The sequence below is a fragment of the Dipodomys merriami genome, unplaced genomic scaffold (genome assembly GCF_024711535.1).
Source record: "Dipodomys merriami isolate MVZ:Mamm:240054 unplaced genomic scaffold, mDipMer1.0.p SCAF_19, whole genome shotgun sequence".
Classification (NCBI taxonomy): domain Eukaryota; kingdom Metazoa; phylum Chordata; class Mammalia; order Rodentia; family Heteromyidae; genus Dipodomys; species Dipodomys merriami.
Window position 1 is genome coordinate 1,323,282 of NW_027203270.1, and position 19,485 is coordinate 1,342,766.

The 19,485-nt window shown below is 41.8% G+C and overlaps 1 protein-coding gene and 1 long non-coding RNA gene across 4 annotated transcripts in view; one reads left to right on the forward strand and one right to left on the reverse strand.

Moving 5' to 3' along the window:
* The window catches only part of Dnah9 (dynein axonemal heavy chain 9), a 343,799-nt gene that overhangs the window by 313,311 nt on the left and 11,003 nt on the right, over window positions 1–19,485 (reverse strand). For both annotated transcript variants that reach the window (XM_070026946.1, XM_070026945.1), the window contains exons 3-6: window positions 15,864–16,022; window positions 14,730–14,860; window positions 7,020–7,231; window positions 4,579–4,812 (exon numbers count right to left, since the gene is read on the reverse strand). In XM_070026946.1, coding sequence (XP_069883047.1) covers window positions 4,579–4,812; window positions 7,020–7,231; window positions 14,730–14,860; window positions 15,864–16,022 — 736 coding nt within the window. The remainder of the gene's footprint in view (window positions 1–4,578; window positions 4,813–7,019; window positions 7,232–14,729; window positions 14,861–15,863; window positions 16,023–19,485) is intronic.
* LOC138830562 (uncharacterized) lies at window positions 3,574–5,981 on the forward strand. 2 transcript variants are annotated; one of them, XR_011373034.1, is made up of 3 exons: window positions 3,574–3,738; window positions 4,547–4,674; window positions 5,917–5,981. It is a non-coding gene; the product is annotated as an uncharacterized lncRNA (long non-coding RNA). The 2 variants fall into 2 exon arrangements; XR_011373035.1 differs by having other exon boundaries at window positions 4,547–4,678; window positions 5,917–5,959.

A 19,485-nucleotide genomic window follows, 5' to 3' on the forward strand; every position in this document is an offset into this window, starting at 1 on the left:
TATACTTTTGGGATTCCCTTAGTAAAGTCAGTAAGTCAAATAAGGTTCCTTTTATAGAATGAGAATCGTAATTTTACCTGAGTGGCCTATTTAGGAGAAATCATCTGGTTAAAAAAAAATAAAAAATCAAAACAGGATGCACCAAGAGAAAACAAAATGTGTAAGGGCAGAAGAAAAGCACAAAACCAGCTTGCAGCCTTCAAAATGGGAAGAAAGGGAAGAAGGGAGAGTAAGAATTGGGGAAGGGGAAAAAATAGATTTTTATAACTCCCTGGATAATATGAAAGTTTGGTGAAAATACTACATGGCCCCGGTAGAAATCCCACCTAAGATTTGAGCTATGTGACCATGGGCAAGTTAATTTCTGTTAATTTTGAAAGTGCTCACTTGATTAAAAAAATGGTATGGATAGCTATATCTTATGAAAATTACATGATGATCAGAAGGATTAGGAATGAAATAGTTTTGTGGCCTACATTACTTCCTTATTTTTCTATTCTTTCTTTATGTTCTTGTGTTTCTATTCTTCCTTTTTCTCCACAAGTCAGTTGTCTAAACAAGTAGCTGCACCACAGTTAGAATGGAGAGGGCGAAGTGGTGGTACCTGAGAATTCAATTAGTCCACCTGCTGCAAACCTGCTGAAAACTACTGATCACTCCCCTCCCCCTCCTTTGGAAGCAGCAGCATCCTACCCCTACCTTCAGTTAGCAAGCACCAGAATGAAAATGTAGACCTTCCCAACACCATTCTCTTGTGGAAAAATAAAAAGTGCATCGTGTGTGCATCCCAAATCAGAAGAAAGAAATGGAGAGCATTATGGAGATTGAACAGCAGCTCTTTGCAATACATAGCCCCTTGGCATAAAAATTCAGAGGGCTAAACGTGTTGATGTCATTGTATTCCTTTGGTTTAATGTATTGATTAATTGCAGGTATCATTATCTGAGTGGTCATATACTGCATTAGAATAGAAGATGAGTAAGGCAAAGTTCATGCTCATGCTTGCTGCAGAGAAGCAGATTAATCCCATTTCAAACAGGCATCGATCACAATGATACACAGAATGTTAACTAAAGGGCTACATGAAATATGCCAGAAGACAATCAATAGTCCCCTGCCCTGCTGCACTGAGCTGAGAAGGGAAGAGATGGGGAGGAAGACAGAAAGGGCAAGGGAGCTGAATCCAAGCCAATATTTGGGAGATTAAAAGAGAAAGGGAGAGAGAGAGAGAGAGAGAGAGAGAGAGAGAGAGAGAGAGAGAGAGAGAGAGAGAGAGAGAGAGAGAGAGAGAGAGAGAGAGAGAGAGAGAGGAGAGAGGAGAGAGAGAGAGAGAGAGAGAGAGAGAGAGAGAGAGAGAGAGAGAGAGAGAGAGAGAGAGAGAGAGAGAGAGAGAGAGAGAGAGAGAGAGAGAGAGAGAGAAGAAATGGTGTGCTATGCCGGGGATAAAAGAAGAAAACCCAGAGCATAAGACAGAGAACTTTAGAGAGGCAGAAGCAGAAAGGCTGGAGCATATGGGGCATTTAAGTCCTCCTCTAATTAAACCGGGGTGTGTCTGCTTTATATGCACTCTTGCCTTTGATTCAGAAAGAAAATGCTGCCAGCCTGAGTTGGAACTATTGTGAGGGTAATGACTTTGAGGAGGCTGGTGGCCAGCTCTGCTTATATTTACTGATATACCCAGCAGATTAGATGTCCTAATGTTAGAATAGCTGTCTATATGCAAAGTCACATCATTAGCATGTGTGCACAGGGCCTGAAGTCCCTGCTGGCCCTGAGAAGCCCTTTAGAGCAGTGCTTTGCTACCGTCCCCAGGGGCTGTTTGCAGAGTCTGTAAATAGGACAGAGGAACAGGGCAATTAGTCTTCTGTGGTCAGTCCAGGCCAGAGGCAGGGCAGAGTGGGAATGCATCACCTTGGCTAAACAACAGTGAAGGTGTTGATGAGGGGAGGTGAGAGGAATAAAGAATCAAGGGGGAGGGGAAGAGAGGCTGTGCATTCAAAGCCATGCTGGAAATGGTCAAGAGGAGACATTCAGGATGAAGCTAGATACCAATTATTGATATTTGCCAAGATCGTGATAAAGGATTTAAGGCACATTGTATGTACACTCTAGTTCCTGGCTTTCTCACACATTTTCTGCTCTTCCCCATTTTCTTTCCCTGGGGAATTCCCACTGATTTCCTCTCATGCTCCTTACTGATTCTCAGAGCCCTACTGGGTTGGGGACCCTTCTGTATTGCTTCTAACACCCCATCAATTTTGCTTTTACTATGGCATTCCAAATATTGTATGGATTCTGGGTCTTTCTGTGTTTGATCTCCTCTATTAATCTGTCTTCTTTATCCTATCTAATGTCTATACATCCCATACGTCCTTGCAGGCAAAACTGAATTTCAGCCAAGTTCGTTTTCCGGGGCTTAGCTCTCTGCTTATGTGGTGCTGAGGAATCGAACCCAGAGCCTCATGCATGCGAGGCAAGCACTCTACCACTGAGCCACATTCCCAACCCTTGTGCTGGTCTTGTAGCTTGATCTCAGGGCCTCACTCTCTTACTTGGTGTTTTTGCTAATGGGTGGTGCTCTATCACTTAAGCTACACCTCTCCTTCCAGCTTTTTGCTTGTTAATTGGAGATAAGAGTCTTATGGACTTTTATGCCTGGGCTGGCTTTGAACCTCAACCCTCAGATCTCAGCTTCCTATGTAACTAGGATCACAGGTATTAGTAGCCAATTGCCTAGGTGAATCTATTCTATCTGAATTAATAAGAACAAGTCCAATCTCAGATTCTTTGTTTGTTTGTTTGGTTGGTTTTTGGTTCCAGTCGTGGGGCCTGAACTCTGGGCCTGGGCACTGTCCCTCAGCTCTTCAGCTCAAGGCTAGCACTCTACCACTTGAGCCACAGTGCCACCTCCGGATTTTGTTTTTTTTCTGCTTATGTGGTGCTGAGGAATTGAATCCAGGGCCTCAGGCATGCAAGGCAAGCGCTCTACCACTGAGCCACCTTCCCAGCCCCAATCTCAGATTCTTTTTTTTTTGGGGGGGGGTCCAGTCATGGGGCCTGAACTCTGGGCTTGGGCGCTGTCCCTCAGCTCTTCAGCTCAAGGCTTGCGCTCTACCACTTGAGCCACAGCACCACTTCCGGCTTTTTTCTTTTTGTTTATGTGGTGCTGAGGAATCGAACCCAGGGCCTCAGGCAAGCGCTCTACCACTGAGCCACCTTCCCAGCTCCAATCTCAGATTCTTTTATCCTCATCATCCCATAGTTTGCTGGGTTCATCACAGCCTCTTCCTAAAATAACCATCTTCACTTCAAGTCTGCTAGTAACAGCTGGGAATGGGCTTCTAATTTCATTCTGGGCACTTGGCTCTTGTCCTATCCTTGAATTTGCCCTTGAATTTTTCAAATCAGATGTAAGTATTTTTTAACCATTATCCTCCCCATAAAGTCCAGTCAGAGATCTTTGGATGTGAAATGTTACACATAGTATATTCTGAGGATTGAAACAACAAAAAGAACATGCCCTATGTGTTCACACTGTAATTCATATTAATTTTTATAAGACAGGTGCTTTAACCAACTAAGCAATGGAGCCCACCCATATTAATTTTTAAATAATTGGGAGACCGACAACTGTGAACAAGATCTGGTTATCTTTTGCAAGAGATTCTCCAGTGTTGGAGACTCAGGAGCCACCTGGAGAGGCAAAGGAGTGGAGGAGTTCAAAGCATCATGTTTGTGGTAATGGTCACAAACTTCCATTTTGTAAAAGTTCTGTTTTGTAAGCTGAACCTTCTAGCCTAAGTTTGTTTGACAGAAAGCTTAAAATCTATGGGACTATGAGAAGTACAAAATGTCATGTCAAAACCAGCTTTACAATGTCGGTGTGGGGGGGGGGGAGGGGGGGTATGATTGGGTGGGGGGGAGGGGGGAGGCTGGGAAGGGAGGTGAAGGGTAAACAAAGGAGGAGGCTGCAATGCTTGGTAAGAAATGTATGCATTATCCTGCCCATGTAATTGTAACCCCTCTGTACAGTATGTTCTCAAATAAAATAAAATTAAATTAAAAAAAAAAGAATTGGAGTGGGAATGAATGAAATACAATAACTCTAAAAAAGAAAAAAAATCTATGGGACTTTTATTTTATTTATTTTCATTCTTTGTAGGCTTGAACTCAGGGGTCTGGCACTGTCTGTTAGCTTTTTCACTCAAGATTGGCACTGTAATCCTCAGATCTCTGCTTCCTAAGTAGCTAGTATTACAGGTGTGAGCCACTAGCACCCAGTTTAAATACTTTGGGAAATCTGGAAAGCTATTGAATTTGTTCATTGATTCTTTGGGTCTTTTTCCTTAAATAGGTCATGATCAAAATTTCCCAACTTCCAAAAGAACAACACTTATATGATGATTGATCCAAATGAAAACTACTCATTGAACTCTTTGTATGTGTTCTTTAAAAACAGTGAAAGGTTGGCCATCAGATTTTGGTTTTAGATTGTGGAATAGTTTTCTATTCCACATTTGAAGTTCATGTACTTCCTCCTGTACAGGGCTGGGGCCTGTGGTGAATGAACATACTCACGGCCACTATATGCAGTCGGTCCAGGAAGCCATCCAATCGCACAAAGACCAAGGAGGATTGGAAATCCCATTCCTTGACTTCTTCGTTCCCTTTGAAGTAGGTATGGATATTCTCCCTTCTGTTCTGAAACACTTGCTTGAAGAAGCTCAAGGTGTCTGAGACCATTTGCAGTTTCCTCTGACTTTCTTCAACCTCATTTCTCAGGAGGTCTTCTGGGCTGAGGTAATTGGAGGCCTGGAATATGAACAGATTCATGTTCCTGCACCCAGATGCAAATGAAGAACAGCCCATAATGTTTTTCCACTACCAGCTCAGAATTGAATAATTATTCAAGTAATATTTTTCTCAAGTTCAACACCTTTGGTGGAACCTTCAGTTGCTCAGGTGGACTGGAACCTGGGTTTCAGTTAAATCAGCTCAGTTTCCTTCAGCTACAGTGTCTTGGGCCAATCATGGTGATAGGGTAAGTGACAAGTGAAAGGCAAGGAGGCACAGTGGAACTTTGTGTTCTTTTCTTATTATATTTCTAAATGATCTTTGGGTACAAAAATATTTCAATTCAACATAATGTCACCCTTCCCATCATTCTCTCCCATCTCTCCCAGTCCCACCCATCCCCCCAAGTTACCTGGTTCCCTTTTCACATTAAATGTGGTGGCTGTACGTGAATGCATATTGCATGGATATTGAAGGTTATGGCTGCATTTGCTTACCTTTCCTCTTTCCATTCATCTGTTCTTCCTCCCCTTGTCTTTCCCCTTCCTCCCAACAATACACATTTCAGCCTCCTGGTATTTATGTGAATAAACTATAAGTTAATTGTTCAAAGGAGTTACACCCTTGTGAATGCAATACTTCAGACTCTATGCCTATGTATAAATGCATATGGCCTTGTATATGTTTTCATCTATGTTTATAGACATGTGAAGAAATGCCTAACAGCTCTGGCTATAAAAAACATATAAATCAAAGCAATGCTGAGATTCCATCTCACCCCAGCAAGAATGACCATCATCCAGAAAACAAAAAACATAACAAGGCTAGTGTCAATGTGGGGATAAAGGAGTCCTATTACACTGTTAGTGGGGTACCATTTGTGAGCATTTGTCTAAAAGATTGCAAGTTAGGATACAGTAAAGCCACTCGCCTTCGCAGGTGCTCCCAAATGTTCTTTTGGGAGTTAATTGAATTTTGATAGTGAAATAATTTCAATGCAAGAATTCATTGGGCCATAACTGTTCATTGTCTTCTCAGGGTTTGAGTTCCTCAGAGGCAAAATAAGGTAAGTTCAGAGGGAAGTACCCAACCAAATGCCTAAGGTCTCTATTCTATTTACAGATATACTCCTCCGGATTTATATTGACCTGTATGGCATCAGATGAGGCATATCCCTGTAACCTAGGCACTCAGAAAGTTGAGGATGGTAAGTTTGAGGCCAACTTAGGCAACTTAGCAAGACCTTGCCTCAAGACAAAATTTAAAAAGAAGCTGGGTGCCGGTGGCTCACACCTGTAATCCTAGTACTCAGGAGGCTGAGATCTGAGGATCCCAGTTCAAAGCCAGCCCAGACAATAAACTCTGTGAGACTCTTATTTCCAATAAACCATCAGAAGACCGGAAGTGGTGCTGTGGCTCAAGTGGTAGAGAGCTCGCCTTGAGCTGAAGAGCTGAGGGACAGTGCCCAGGCCCAGAGTTCAAGCCCCACAACTGACAAAAAAAAAAAAAAGAGCTGAGGATGTAGCTCAGTGTAGCTCCTAGAATGTTCAGGGCCTTGGGTTCAATCCACTGTCAAAACAAGAAGAAAAAAATGAGGAGAAGGAGGAGGAGGAGGAAGAGGAGGAGGAAGAGGAGAAAAAGGAGGAGGAGGAGGAAGAGGAGGAAGAGGAGAAAGAACGCAACCCAAGTGGCTGTTTTATAAAAAGTAGCTTACATATACAGAGTTCTTACCATGTGCAGGGCACTTGCATTATTGTATGGGAGCCTCCCAATCACCTAGCATACTTTGAGATGGATCCTCTCCTTTTGACCATTGTACAGGGAAGAATGACCCAGAGCAAGTCAGTGGCTTGTTGTAGTACACACAGCTGACATGTGGTGGGGTCAAAACTAGGTACAGGGTCTACATTCTGTAGACCCTGTCTCTGACTTAATAACAGTCCTTCCACTCAGATCAAGAAGGGGGTGAAAATTCTCCAGTCCTATGGTTTGCTCCAGCTCAGGGCTTTGGACAGAGGGGAAAGGAAGACTGGGTCTCCCCGGCATTCTGACATTATCAAATACCTCTTTGTGAATTATTGGCATGTGAAATAATAATAATTCAAGTGTGAGAACATTCTGGACCATAATGCTTTGTGAAAAGAAGGCACACTATATGCATTCCTTTGTATCAGTGCCACCCATCCACTGGAGGAGATGTTGCTGGAATGCCCAGGGCCACACACCTGCTGGATGAGCAGGTTGCAAACCTCCTGCAGCAGCACTGTAAGCCTCCCTGGGGATCGGTAACACTTGCAAGTGGCCCAGAGCAGACAGATCACATGAAGTAGAGGTCTCAGCTGGGGCTTCACCTCAGGAAACTCCAAGCTGCCCAGGGTGTCCAGGTGGTGTTGGAGTGGCAGCAGGTGCACATGGATGTCCTGAGCCTCTGTCAGAGCTGGAAGGAATTAGAGATGGTCATGAACACTTGCCTACCTCATGGAGCCCTCTAAACCTGGGAAGTGAAGACTCTGTTAAGCCATAAGTGCAATGTCTTTTTGAACTAAAAAGGCAAAGAGAAGACTGATTTCCAGAAAACCTTCTGGCTCTTATTCAGAAATACAAAACTCTGGAGAGCTCTGAGAAAACTGTCTGATTCTCTCAGCCCCAGCCTGATGTTTTGGTTTAGCAGACGTATCCCTTGATTAATGCTTGCTGGTTTTTGTGCTGCTGGTATTTCTGAGGCAATACAAAATAGATGACAGGGGATGAATTTCAGAACCAGAAAGACCGTCTCCAAATACTGCCCCAGACACTCAGCAATTGCATGACTCTGGACATATTTAACATCTCTCAGCCACAGAAAGGGGCTGATCTGTTGGTAATTTCAAGAGCTCTGCAAAGACAGAAGATAGAGCAAATGGAATGATGAACAACTAACCTAGATGGTAGTGCCTCTGAGGACTATTGGTTAATCTCATTGAGCCTTTATAAAGGAGTCACAGGAACAGAGGAATATCAGCACAGACTGGTGAATGCATGTGCTGTTGTTTTTTTCAGAACCAGGAAAATCTCCTTATTGTAAGTAGCTGGGATTACAAGTATGAACCACTGTAACTATTCTAAACCAATCATCTGTAGTAAAATAGAAAAGCCAGTGGTGCTGTGCATAGGAACCTAGAGGAAATGTGAATGCCCAGTGAGCAAGTTGAACTGGAAGGGAACATCTGTAAATGTTCTTAGGTTGTAGTATATGAATAAGGCAGTGCATTTTGTTTGGTAGGTTGTTTTAGGGAGAGGTGCTTACTTGGTTTCTGGTAGTACAGGGATTTGAACGTAAGGCTTTACACTTGTTAGGTAGCAATGAGCTATTTATCCAGCCTTTTGCTTTTTTAAAGTTACATTTTGGATAAGGTCTTATCTTTTTGTTTGGAGCTGGTCTCAGACAGCGATCCTTTTACCTATGCTTCCCAAGCAGCTAGGATCATAGACTCATATTCCCACTTCTGACTTGGTTGTAACTGGGTCTCACTAACTTTTTTTGCCTGAGTGGCTTTAAATAGCTATCCCAAGTAGCTGGTATTATAAGTGTGAGCCACTATACTCATCCTAGGATCAGTGTTTTTGATGTAGTAAAGGGGATCAAACTCAAGAATTCTTGTGTAGCCGGGTGCTGGTGGCTCATGCCTATAATCCTAGCTATTCAGGAGGCTGAGATCTGAGGATCGTGGTTCAAAGCCAGCCAAGGCATGAAAGTCTGTGAGACTCTTATTTCCAATAAACTACTAGAAAACCGGAAGTGGTGCTGTGGCTCAAGCAGAAGAGTGCTTGCCTTGAGCTGAAGAGGGCAGGGACAGCGCCCAAGCCCAGAGTTCAAGCCCCACGACCGACCAAAAAAAGAATTCTTGTGTGTTAAGCATGCACACTACTCAGCTATACCATAGCTCTATTGTTTTAAATTTTTAATGTTTTATGTTGTTGTTCTTATTTTATTAAAATGTTTTCAATCTTTATTTGTTGAACCCACACATAGGAAACTCAAAAAATACTCCCTTTATGAGACAGGACCAGTATTCCAGAAATTGCTTTAATATAGGACATAGATACTCTTATAGACAGTTATACGACACAGCTTTAGCCCTCTATTTTAAGACTTTACCTAAGCTTATCTGTGAATTGGCTAGCCCAATCCACCTGAGCCAAAGGAAGATTACCTCAAAGGTATTATCCTGAACTTCTGGCTTAATAGTTGTAAGGCTCAATATACATGGGAATGTGTTGATATTATGGTTGTACTTTACATCACCAATGGGTACAAGATGTGAACTGAAAGTCAAATGCCATTGCAAATTGATTATAGTAATAATTCTGAGTTGGAGAGCTGATGGCAAAGATTAGGGGGAGAGGATTCCAAAATCCTCTTCAAGTGTGTTGTGAAGAAGAGGAGGCTAAGACTATCATGCTAGGGTGTACTGTCTTTCTGATAGCTTTCTTGAAGACTTTTCAAAAGCAAAAATCTCCCTTAGTAATACTAATAGGCACTACCCTGATTTTGTTTTGGGGAGGTGGTACTAGAGATTGACTGAAGGGCCTTGTACTTACTAAACAAGTTGCTCTACCAATTAAGCCATAGCCTCCAGCACCTTTCTATGTTGTCTATTTTTGAGATGGGGTCCTATTTTATGCTAGGGTTAGCATGGACTGTAGTCTTCCTATTTGTGCTTCCCTGAGTCTGTGGGGATGACAGGCATGAGTCACTGCACCCAGGCACTGTAGCTGAGAATAACAGGTGTTATCTCAACATTGGGTGAGATAGGGTCTCATAAACATTATACCCAGACTGGCTTTGAACCAAGATCTCCCAATCGCCATCCCTCAAAGTAGCTAGGATTACAGTATTGAGCCACTGCATGTGGTTTCTAGGAACATACTATTTTAAGAAAACACAGTAGCTCTGTAGTCCAAGCAAGGGACATTCACTTTGGATTACAGGCAAACAAAGATAGACATAGGCAAACTGGGCTCGTATTTTCATTCTGCTCAATGGTAGAGTTCCTGCTTTGAATATGCAAGGGCTGAGTCCAATCCCCAGCACCACCATTAAATATCTGGGTGGAGATTGGTTCCAGGCTTGGATGGCCAGATCCAGAGATGATCAAGTCTCTCATATAAAAAGGTGGAAGTATTTGCATAAAACCAACATACATTCGCCTTTATACTTCAAATCATCTTTAGACTACCAATTGTATTGAATATAGTTTAAACACAATATAAGAAGTTGTTATACTAAATTTTTTAACTGGTGTGCTGCAAGGGATGGATCGAAAGCTTTAATGCATGCTAAGAAGACATACACTTGAACTATACCTAACTTTATTGTTTAAAAGTTTGTATTGTTGCTGGGCACTGGTGGTTCATGCCTGTAATCCTAGCTACTCAGGAGGCTGAGATGTGAGGATCACAGTTCAAAGCCAGCCTGGGCAGAAAAGTCTGTAAGACTCTTATCTCCAATAAGCCACTAGAAAACTGTAAGTGGCACCATGGCTCAAGTGGTAGAGAGCTCACCTCAGCTGTCCACACTGGCTGTAATGAAGCACCGAGACCGAACTTGAGAGAGAGAGAGAGAGAGAGAGAGAGAGAGAGAGAGAGAGAGAGAGAGAGAGAGAGAGAGAGAGAGAGAGAGAGAGAGAGAGAGAGAGAGAGAGAGAGAGAGAGAGAGAGAGAGAGAGAGAGAGGAAGAAACAGAGACAGAGATAAAGACAAAGACACAGACAGACAGACAGACAGAGATGGAGACCTGACTGGTGCTATGATCAGTTTATTCAAAAGTCAGGTGTTGGTGAGTTTTTATACCATCTATGGGATGGTATTAAGAACTAGGCTATTAAGAGGTGGTTAGACCATGAGAGATTTGTCCCCTATGAATAGGATTTGGTCCTTCACACCATATGAGGACACAGCATTCCTCCCCTAGCGGATGTAGCAGAAGTTGCTATCTTGGAAGCAGAAACCAGCATTCCTCAGACAGGCTAATCTTATCTTCCTAGCCTCACAAATACTGAGAAATAAGAGACTGCTCTTTACAAAAATCACCGGGTCCCTCATAGTCTGTTATAGCAGCACAGATCCACTAGGACAATTATAACTGGTCTCATTAGGCCATGCATGCCCCCTCATAGCAGGGAGAATTCCTTAGAGGGCTTTTATTGCCCTCAAGTGGACTATTGCTTACTGTTTCCCAAGGTTTTTCATGTTTTTCATCCTGCAATCAATTCCACTTCTGACAACCTTCCTCTATCCTTTGAGCCTCCTTCTTTATTTCTCACCGTTTTCTAGTTGATGCTTATTAATCCAGAGACACTTAATTTCCTCTCCTCTCTTTAGTCTATCATGGAGCCAATAAACTAGCCTGAGTGTGATTAACAAGAATAATGAACCTAGTATATTTATGTGGGATAAAGTAAGCCAGATGCTCAGAAATTAAATTAGAAATGATAAGATCATTTGATTGCCTTTAAAATCTTTTTATTCTTAGTAGATCCTGCCAAAATTTCTGGCCAAGTTGCTACCTAACATCTCTAATAGAATCTTCTCTTCTTCCAACAAGGGAATCAAATTACATATTAAAGGATTACTAGCTGGGTGCTGGTGGCTCACACCTGAAATCCTAGCTTCTTAGGAAAGGCAGCAATCTGAGAATCCTAGTTCCAAGGCAGCCCAGCTAGGAAAGACCCTGAGATTATTACCTCAAATTAACCACCAAAAATCCAAAAGTAGAACTAGGGCTTAAGTAGTATAATGCTATCCTTGATCAAAAAACCTACAGCACACACACACACACACACACACACACACACACACACACACACACACACACACACACACACACACACACACACACACACACACACACACACAGTAGTGTTTATTTGGTTCTATTATAATGTTTTTTTCTAATTTGATTTTTCAGTATATACACTACTAGAAAGAACATTGGTAGCTGGCTTAGGGAAATCAAACTTTTACAACCATTAATTTATATATGTGATTAGTTTCTTAATATACAATTGGGAAAATATTATGGGAAACACTAAACAGCCAACTCATAACATATTTTCTGATGTTATTTTATTTCAGAGCTCCAAAAGCATTTGCACACTTCCATTATACCTGTGGTATCTGTGTCCAACCCAAAACATTGCTTCCTTAACATTTTCTTCCAAATTGGCTCCCATTTTAAGCTACATAAAATCACAGTTCCTTGGTACCTATGGGAGCCTGGATTCGACATCTGAGGATGCTCACATCCCTTACATAAAAAACACATAATATTTGCATATAACCTACACAACCTTCTTGTATACTTTAAGTCATCTCTAGATTACTTGTAATGCCAACACAGTGTAAATGCAGTGCAAATAGTTATTATATGATTTATGGAATTGTAATCTCTTTGTACCACTACTTAATAATAATAGTAATAATAATAAACAAATGAAAAGTTTGAAATGGTTGTTATACTCTGTTGTTTTGGGAATGATGACAAAAAATGTTTGTACATGTTCACTTTGTACAAATTTTTTGTGTGTATGTGCTAGTAGTAGGTTTTGAACTCAGAGCCTGGGCACTGACCCTTAAATTTTTGTGTTCAAAGATAATGCTCTACAGTGTAGGCCCCAGGTCCACTTCTGGCTTTTTTTGCTGGTTAATTAGAAATGAGTCACATGCACTTTCTTGCCTAGCCTAGTTTTGAACCATGATCCTCTGATTTCAGCCTCCTAAGTAGCTAGGATTAAAGGCCTGGCAAGTGTGTACAAAAATTTTAAAATAACTTTCAGCCTAGGAATGTAGCTTAGTGGTAGAGTGCTTACCTAGTATGCATGAAGCCCTGGGTTCAATTCCTCAGTACCACATAAACAGAGAAAGCTGGAAGTAGCACTGTGGCTTAAGTAGTAGAGTGCTACCTTTGATTAAAAGAAGCTCAGGGACAGTGTCCAGGCCCTGAGTTCAAGCCCCAGGACTGGCATAATAATAATAATTTTCAACCCATATTGGTTGAATTCATGGGTATAGAAACTACAGACAAAAAGGAAAACTTTAGATTACTATCAAAATGTAAACCATTTTGTGTGTATGTGCGAGGGCTATGCTTTATGACATTTTCAAAACACCTGTTTACATGTCTTCCACACTCATCTTTCACATCAACAGCAGCACATGAGCCACTTTTTGAGGAGGACATTTGTTTATTTGAATTGAAGTGCAAACTGAAAACAAGAGCTGACTCCTCTGGGAGACAACAGCTCTTGTGCAGCAGAGAAATGAGGCCTTAAAATACATGTGTTCAAGCTGGTTTCAAATACTGTCAGTGCAGCCTCTGCAATGCAACTTGGGGACCCAGAAGGACCTCAAAGACTATCTACTTATGCTGGTGCTTCTGTGTTACATAGTTCATGTCCAAAAAAATCCATCAATAAAGCTTGATTGTGCTACATGTCTGTAATCTCAGGAAGCTGAGATGGGTGAATTACAAGTTCAAGGTCAGCCTTGGCTACATAGAAAGCCCTTCTCAAACTAAAGCAAAACAACAAAAAATGAAAAATAAAGAAAAGTTAGAAAGCAACAACAACCACATTAGTGGAGGTATGGTTAAAAAGCTAAGCCCTGTGTTGGAGCCCCAATACAGAGGAGAAAGTGGGGGGGGGGAATCAAAGAAGGGAGGGAGGGAAGAAAAGAGGGAAAGAGAGAGTGAGCGAGCCAGCGAGCCAGCAAGAGAGAGAGAGAGAGAGAACAAGAGAGAGAACGAGAGAGAGAGGATGAGAGAGAGAAAGGGAGAAAAGAGAGAGAGAGATCCATTGTTGGAACTTTTATTCTTTTAGTTAAATGGGTTCCAAATCCCATACCCTAGGAGGAAAAGGTTGCTGAGATATCACCCCAGCCAGATCTGGCTACAGGACACAGCCCCCATTCATCAAGCAAACAGACCTTGATTAGTTTCATATTTTGGACCTACAGAAGAAACAGTATTTAAGAAATTTCTGGGAGAGGAAATATGTTTGAAAATCACTGCTTAGATTAAGCTTAACTCATATGAAATTGAAAATACCTTTAAAAGTACATTTTGACCTATGGTACTGAAGGGTGAGGAGATTTGATAAGGGAGGGCAAAGTGCATCAATGAGGGATGAGGGATTCCTGAAAATAGTTACCTCTTCCTAATCATAGGTTTTGCTGGCTTTGCAATTTTGACAAGACTGATCTTGTCTGATGCTCAGAGGGACAGGAAATTGCAGGCCCATCTGACCATGGGAACTGAAAATACAGATTGAAGGGTGACAGAGTATAGATTTCTCAGGGAGCCAAGAGGGCCAGAACCCAAATTCCAGAGGAGAGAACACACATTTGGGCAGTATAGCCAATAAGGAGGTCCTGTCCAGCCAGATGATCTCACAGGGTCTGAAGAGGAGGGGTAGGTGGGCAGCATGTACACCCCAACTATGGTACACATGAAAGCTCAGAGAGGTTATGTAAGGTTGCCCAAGATCACAAAGGAGTTGGACTACAAGCCAAGCACAGTTCTGTTTGGCTCACCTCCTCTGACCTCTATTGGGTCAGTTAGAAAGTTATAAGCACTTGATGAGGCTGACATAAGAAAGAGAAGTAAATGTGTCATTAAGTAAGAAATCCAAGTCAAAGGGATTTGTGAGGCAAGCATTGGCAGCTTGAGCCTTAGATCTCAGGAGATCTAAGGATCAAAGTTTGATGCCAGTCTATGCAGAAAAGTCCCCGAGACTCTTATCTCCAGTTAACCAGTGAAAAGCCAGAGGTAGAAGTGTGGCTCAAGTGGTTGAACATCAGTCTTGAACAGAAAAGCCAAGTGATATTGCAAGGCCCTATGTATAAGCCCCAGAGCCAGACAAAAGAGCAGGGGGATTTGTGAAAACTCTGGTCCTCACCTGCTACAACGTCTCTGACCAAGGCTTTGAAAGCTGGATAGTAGCTGCTCTGAAGCTTGTCTAGGAGCTCAGCTATGCCCCTCATCTTCATGGTTCTCAGTTGATTATAAATGCACTCCAGATCCTCATACCTGTTATGCCACAGAGAAGGGTGAATCCAAGTGAGCATCAGGAAATACCATCCATCTAGTGATGCCCTACCCTCCCACAGGCAGAGGGTCTCTGCAGATGACCATGCTTCTACACTAAGGGCTGGGGGACATCTGTCTCCTAACAGTGAGGGCAAAACCCTGTGTTGGGAACACAGGTTCAAAAGGGCAGCGTCAGGAGACATTGCTGTGACCATCTGGTGGCTGAAAAGCTTGGCAGCTGGAGGTCATTAGCTCTTGCAGCAAGGCTGGATAGGGTGAGAGCAGCATTGTTGGAGCAAGGCTGCTAGAGAAGGGTCTTGCCATAGGTTAGGAGCCAGGCATGAGGATGGGCATCTCAGCATGGTGGTACGTATAGGGCTGGAGCCCTACAGGCAGACCTGATCATGTGACATGGGCAATCTCCAGCCAATGTGGGGACAGGGACATCTGTTCCCAACATCTGTCTGTCTCCTTTTGAGTAAAGGATTTATCAGCACAGTGATAAACAGGAGCAAGGACATGGGAAGTATGGGGAGTGGGGAGTGGGGATAATCAGAAGCAATAATGAGTTATTTCTGGTCACACCATGGGACTGAGACAGAGCAGATATTAATGATAATTTGGGGATCTAGAAGAGGCTATTCTGTAGCCAACTTCCAAAAATCCCTCTGTTTTCAGCTCCTTCCAAAAGGTGTATGTGCTTAACCTCCACTGTCCAAGGAGAAGGGAGCAGAAATTAGAAAAATATTCAAAAGTGTTGATGGATTTTACACATGACTGAATAAAAATCGAAGAAGTTACAGAAGATGACATTGACAGTAGCCCAAGAAAGGAAAGAATGCATCTCCCAGTCCACAGAAAAGCTGTATTGACTCACTTAGCTGTCTTCCTTAGGGAAGATGAGAAATATGCAGAGGGAGGGAACTACTCACGGGTTAACTTCCTTGGCTTTTTCCTCTACAAGATACTGTCCCAGAATTTGGGCATGTGCCTCCCTGCCTACCTGCTTTTCCAGAACTCCAGCTCCATCTTGGGGGTGGGATGCTCCCCTTGGAGGAGAGGCAGAGAAGAATCTCTCTTCAGCAACACCTGGATTTGGTGGCTCCACTTGACCACTGCAGACTCAATGGCATAGATAACTGACTTATCTATAGAATTCAAGCTGTGAAAGAGAAAAGAAATCTCCTGGAACTCATCGAAGTAACTTCAGCTTGGGTGTGTATTAGTCTTTTTTCTATTGCTATAACAAAATTCCTAAGGCTTGGAGATAACTTATAAAGAAAAGAGGTTTGTTTCCCCCATGGTTTGGGAGGCTAGAAGTTCAAAATTGTGATGTATTACTCATTTGTTTGTCATCTCCTGAGGGCATTGTGGCAGATATCATCATGGCAGAAGTAGGAGCCAGAAGTAACACATGGCAAAACAGGAAAGCAGAGAACAACAATCCCTCTGGAAGGAATAAACTTAAGTCCCATGGATCTATGATAGTCTTCTCTGAGGGCAGGGCCTCCAATGGACTAATTACCTTGCACTAAGCTCCACCTCTTCAGGATCTATTATTTTCTAACTTTGCCAATAATTTAGCTCCAAATGCATGAACACTTGTGGGGAAAACTCAAACCATATCCAAACCATACCTCTGAGTAGCCCCTACAAAAGAACTCCACATCTTAAAAAAAAAAACAAAACAATAACAATAACAAAAACAGAAGCTGGACATTGGTGGCTGACTCCTGTAATCCTAGCTACTTAGAAGGTTGAGATCTGAGGATCCTGGTTCACAGCCAGACTAAGGAGTAAAATCTGTGAGACTCATCTCCAATGAACCACCAGAAAACCAGAAGTACTGCTGTTGGTCCAAAGTGGTAGAGTGCTAGCTTTGAGCACAAAAAGCTCAGGGGCAGCAACCAGGCCCTGAATTCAAGCCCCATGGCCAACAAAAATAAAAATAAAAAATAAAAAGAACATATGGAAAATTCCTTCTAACCTGTGAATTCTTTAGAATTTTCTGAAGCAGGGTCTTACTGTATCGTCTAGGATGGTTTAAATATTGCTCTGTAACCTAAGCTGTCCTTGAACTCACAATATATTCTCTGCTGTTGGGATTTCAGGCATGTACCACCACTACTCCCAGCTCCTAGACTGTGAATTCTTTTTGTTTTTCATTGTGGGGCTTGAACTTAGGGCCTGGGCACTTTTCCTGAGCTCTTTTGCTCAAGGCTAGTACTTAACCACTTTGAGCTACAGCTCTACTCCTGTGAATTCTTACCATGTTTTAGTGATAGATTTTCTTGAGCAGTCAATTAGATGTACTGAAACTTCTCTCCCATAAACATGGCTATTTGTATACATATCCAACAGTATATTAAGGGGCATATGCTGAAGACCAGTTTTAAAACTTCAGTGCTGTCAGATTTTGCTGTCACTGTAAGAATAGGTGGGACAGAGCCATCAGATGACCAACCAACTCTTATTTGAATCTCACCAGTGAAGGCATGAAGGCCAGCTTTCTATGTGAGGAAACAGCTCAGTAGATTGCCTCTTCCAGGAAGAAACTACATTGAATTATATCTGCTTCCCTGGGATTTGTTCATTTTGTTGTTCTAACTGCTGCAGCAAGAAGAAACGGGTTACTTCCTACTCAAGGTATACTAATATCTTTGAATAAATGCCATCATCACAATTTCACAGTCTTCCCTTTTCCAATGGAGAATGAGATTCCAAAGCTTCTGCCTCATATACCTCTTTTGTTTTATTCTGTTTTAAATAGCTTAGCTATCTTTGGAAGAAATAAAAAATTAAAAGAAAATAGTTTAGCTGCCTGTGTATAGTTTTACTGAAAATCATACCTGCCAAGTACCAAGGGCACAGTGAGAAAGAAAGGAAGTGTATCCTTCACCTTTTCTAATCAGAAACCCACCTTCACTTAATTAAATTCATGTTTGCTGAAACAGGATATGGCAAACATGATTATGAAAAGTATTAGAGGGAGAAGATACTCACCTTCCCTAAAAAAATGATTCAGCCTTTGTGGAAATTATCAAATTTGAACAAAGGGAGACAAACTCGGTAAGGATTATATACACACTCTTCGTGCCATTCAGTTGAAATATAAAGGGACCAGAAGAAGGGTAGTTAAAATTTATTTATTTTGAAAACTGAGTATTTTTATTAAGCCCCAATAAGTTTCCTAGTTAAGTGGGAAATTACTTCCAATTATGTATGCAGTAATTACTTCCAATAGAAAAAATAAACTCTCAGTAAATGGTGCTGGCAAAATTGGTTAACTACTTGTAGAAAACTAAAGCTAGATCCTTATATATCACCCTGCACCAGAATCAACTCCAAATGGATCAAAGACCTTGGAGTCAAAGCAGACACTCTGAAAACATTACAGGATGGAATAGGAGAAACCCTAGGTCTCCTTGGCATGGGCCGGAATTTTCTTAATAGAGACCCTGAAACATAACAAATCAAAGAAAGCTTGGACAAATGGGATTGCATGAAATTGCAGAGCTTCTGCATGGCAAAGGACATAGCTAGCAAGATCAATAGAAAGCCCATGGATTGGGAGAAGATCTTCACTAGCCATACAACGGACAAGGGTCTCATATCGAAAATATACCTGGAACTCAAAAAATTAAATCCCCCAACAACAAATCTTCAAAGAAACAACTGCCCAATAAATGAGTGGGTTAAAGACTTAAAGAGAAACTTCTCTGAAGAGGAAAGAATGATGGCCAATAGACACATGAAGAAATGCTCAACCTCCTTAGCCATAAAAGAAATGTTAATCAGAAAAACATTGAGATACCACCTCACCCCAGTTAGAATGGCTATAATCAAGAACTCTAATAACAACAGATGCTGGAGGGGATGTGAACAGAAGGGAACCCTACTGGATTGTTGGTGGGAGGGTAAACTTATTCAACCACTTTGGAAAGTAGTATGGAAGTTCCTCAAGACTCTACATAGAGCTCCCCTATGCATTTACCCAAATGTTCACAAACAAGACCACACTAAAGCTATCAGCACGACTATATTTATTGCAGCCTTATTTACCATTGCTAAGATAGGGAACCAACCCAGATGCCCTTCAGTAGATGAATGGATCAAGAAAATGTGGTATATATACACAATGGAATTCTATGCCTCCATCAGAAAGAATGATATTGCCCCATTTGTTAGGAAATGGAAAGACTTGGAAACAATTATATTAAGTGAGGTAAGCCAGGCCCAAAGAAACATAGGTCCCATGGTTTCCTTTATTTGCAGTAACTAGTATATGTCTGAGTCAAGCAGAAAAGGTCAGATAAGTTGATGTTAGGGAAATGAACCCTAAGCTATGTATTCAAATGTTTTTTCCTTTCATGTGATTGTTTCTAACACAGTTATAAGATTATTTCTTTGTTGCTTTGTATGTCCCTCCCCCATGGTATAACCCATGCTTTCACTGTATTTGATGTTGGTATAATTTGTGGAGGAGAAGGGAAAAACAAATCGTTTAAATAGGGATACAGGTGGACCCATTGCAAGGAGATGTACAAGTTGTTAGGTCAAAAACGAACTTTACAACTTTGGTGAGGGGGTAGGGGGTAGGGGGAGGATGGGATGGGAAGGGGAAA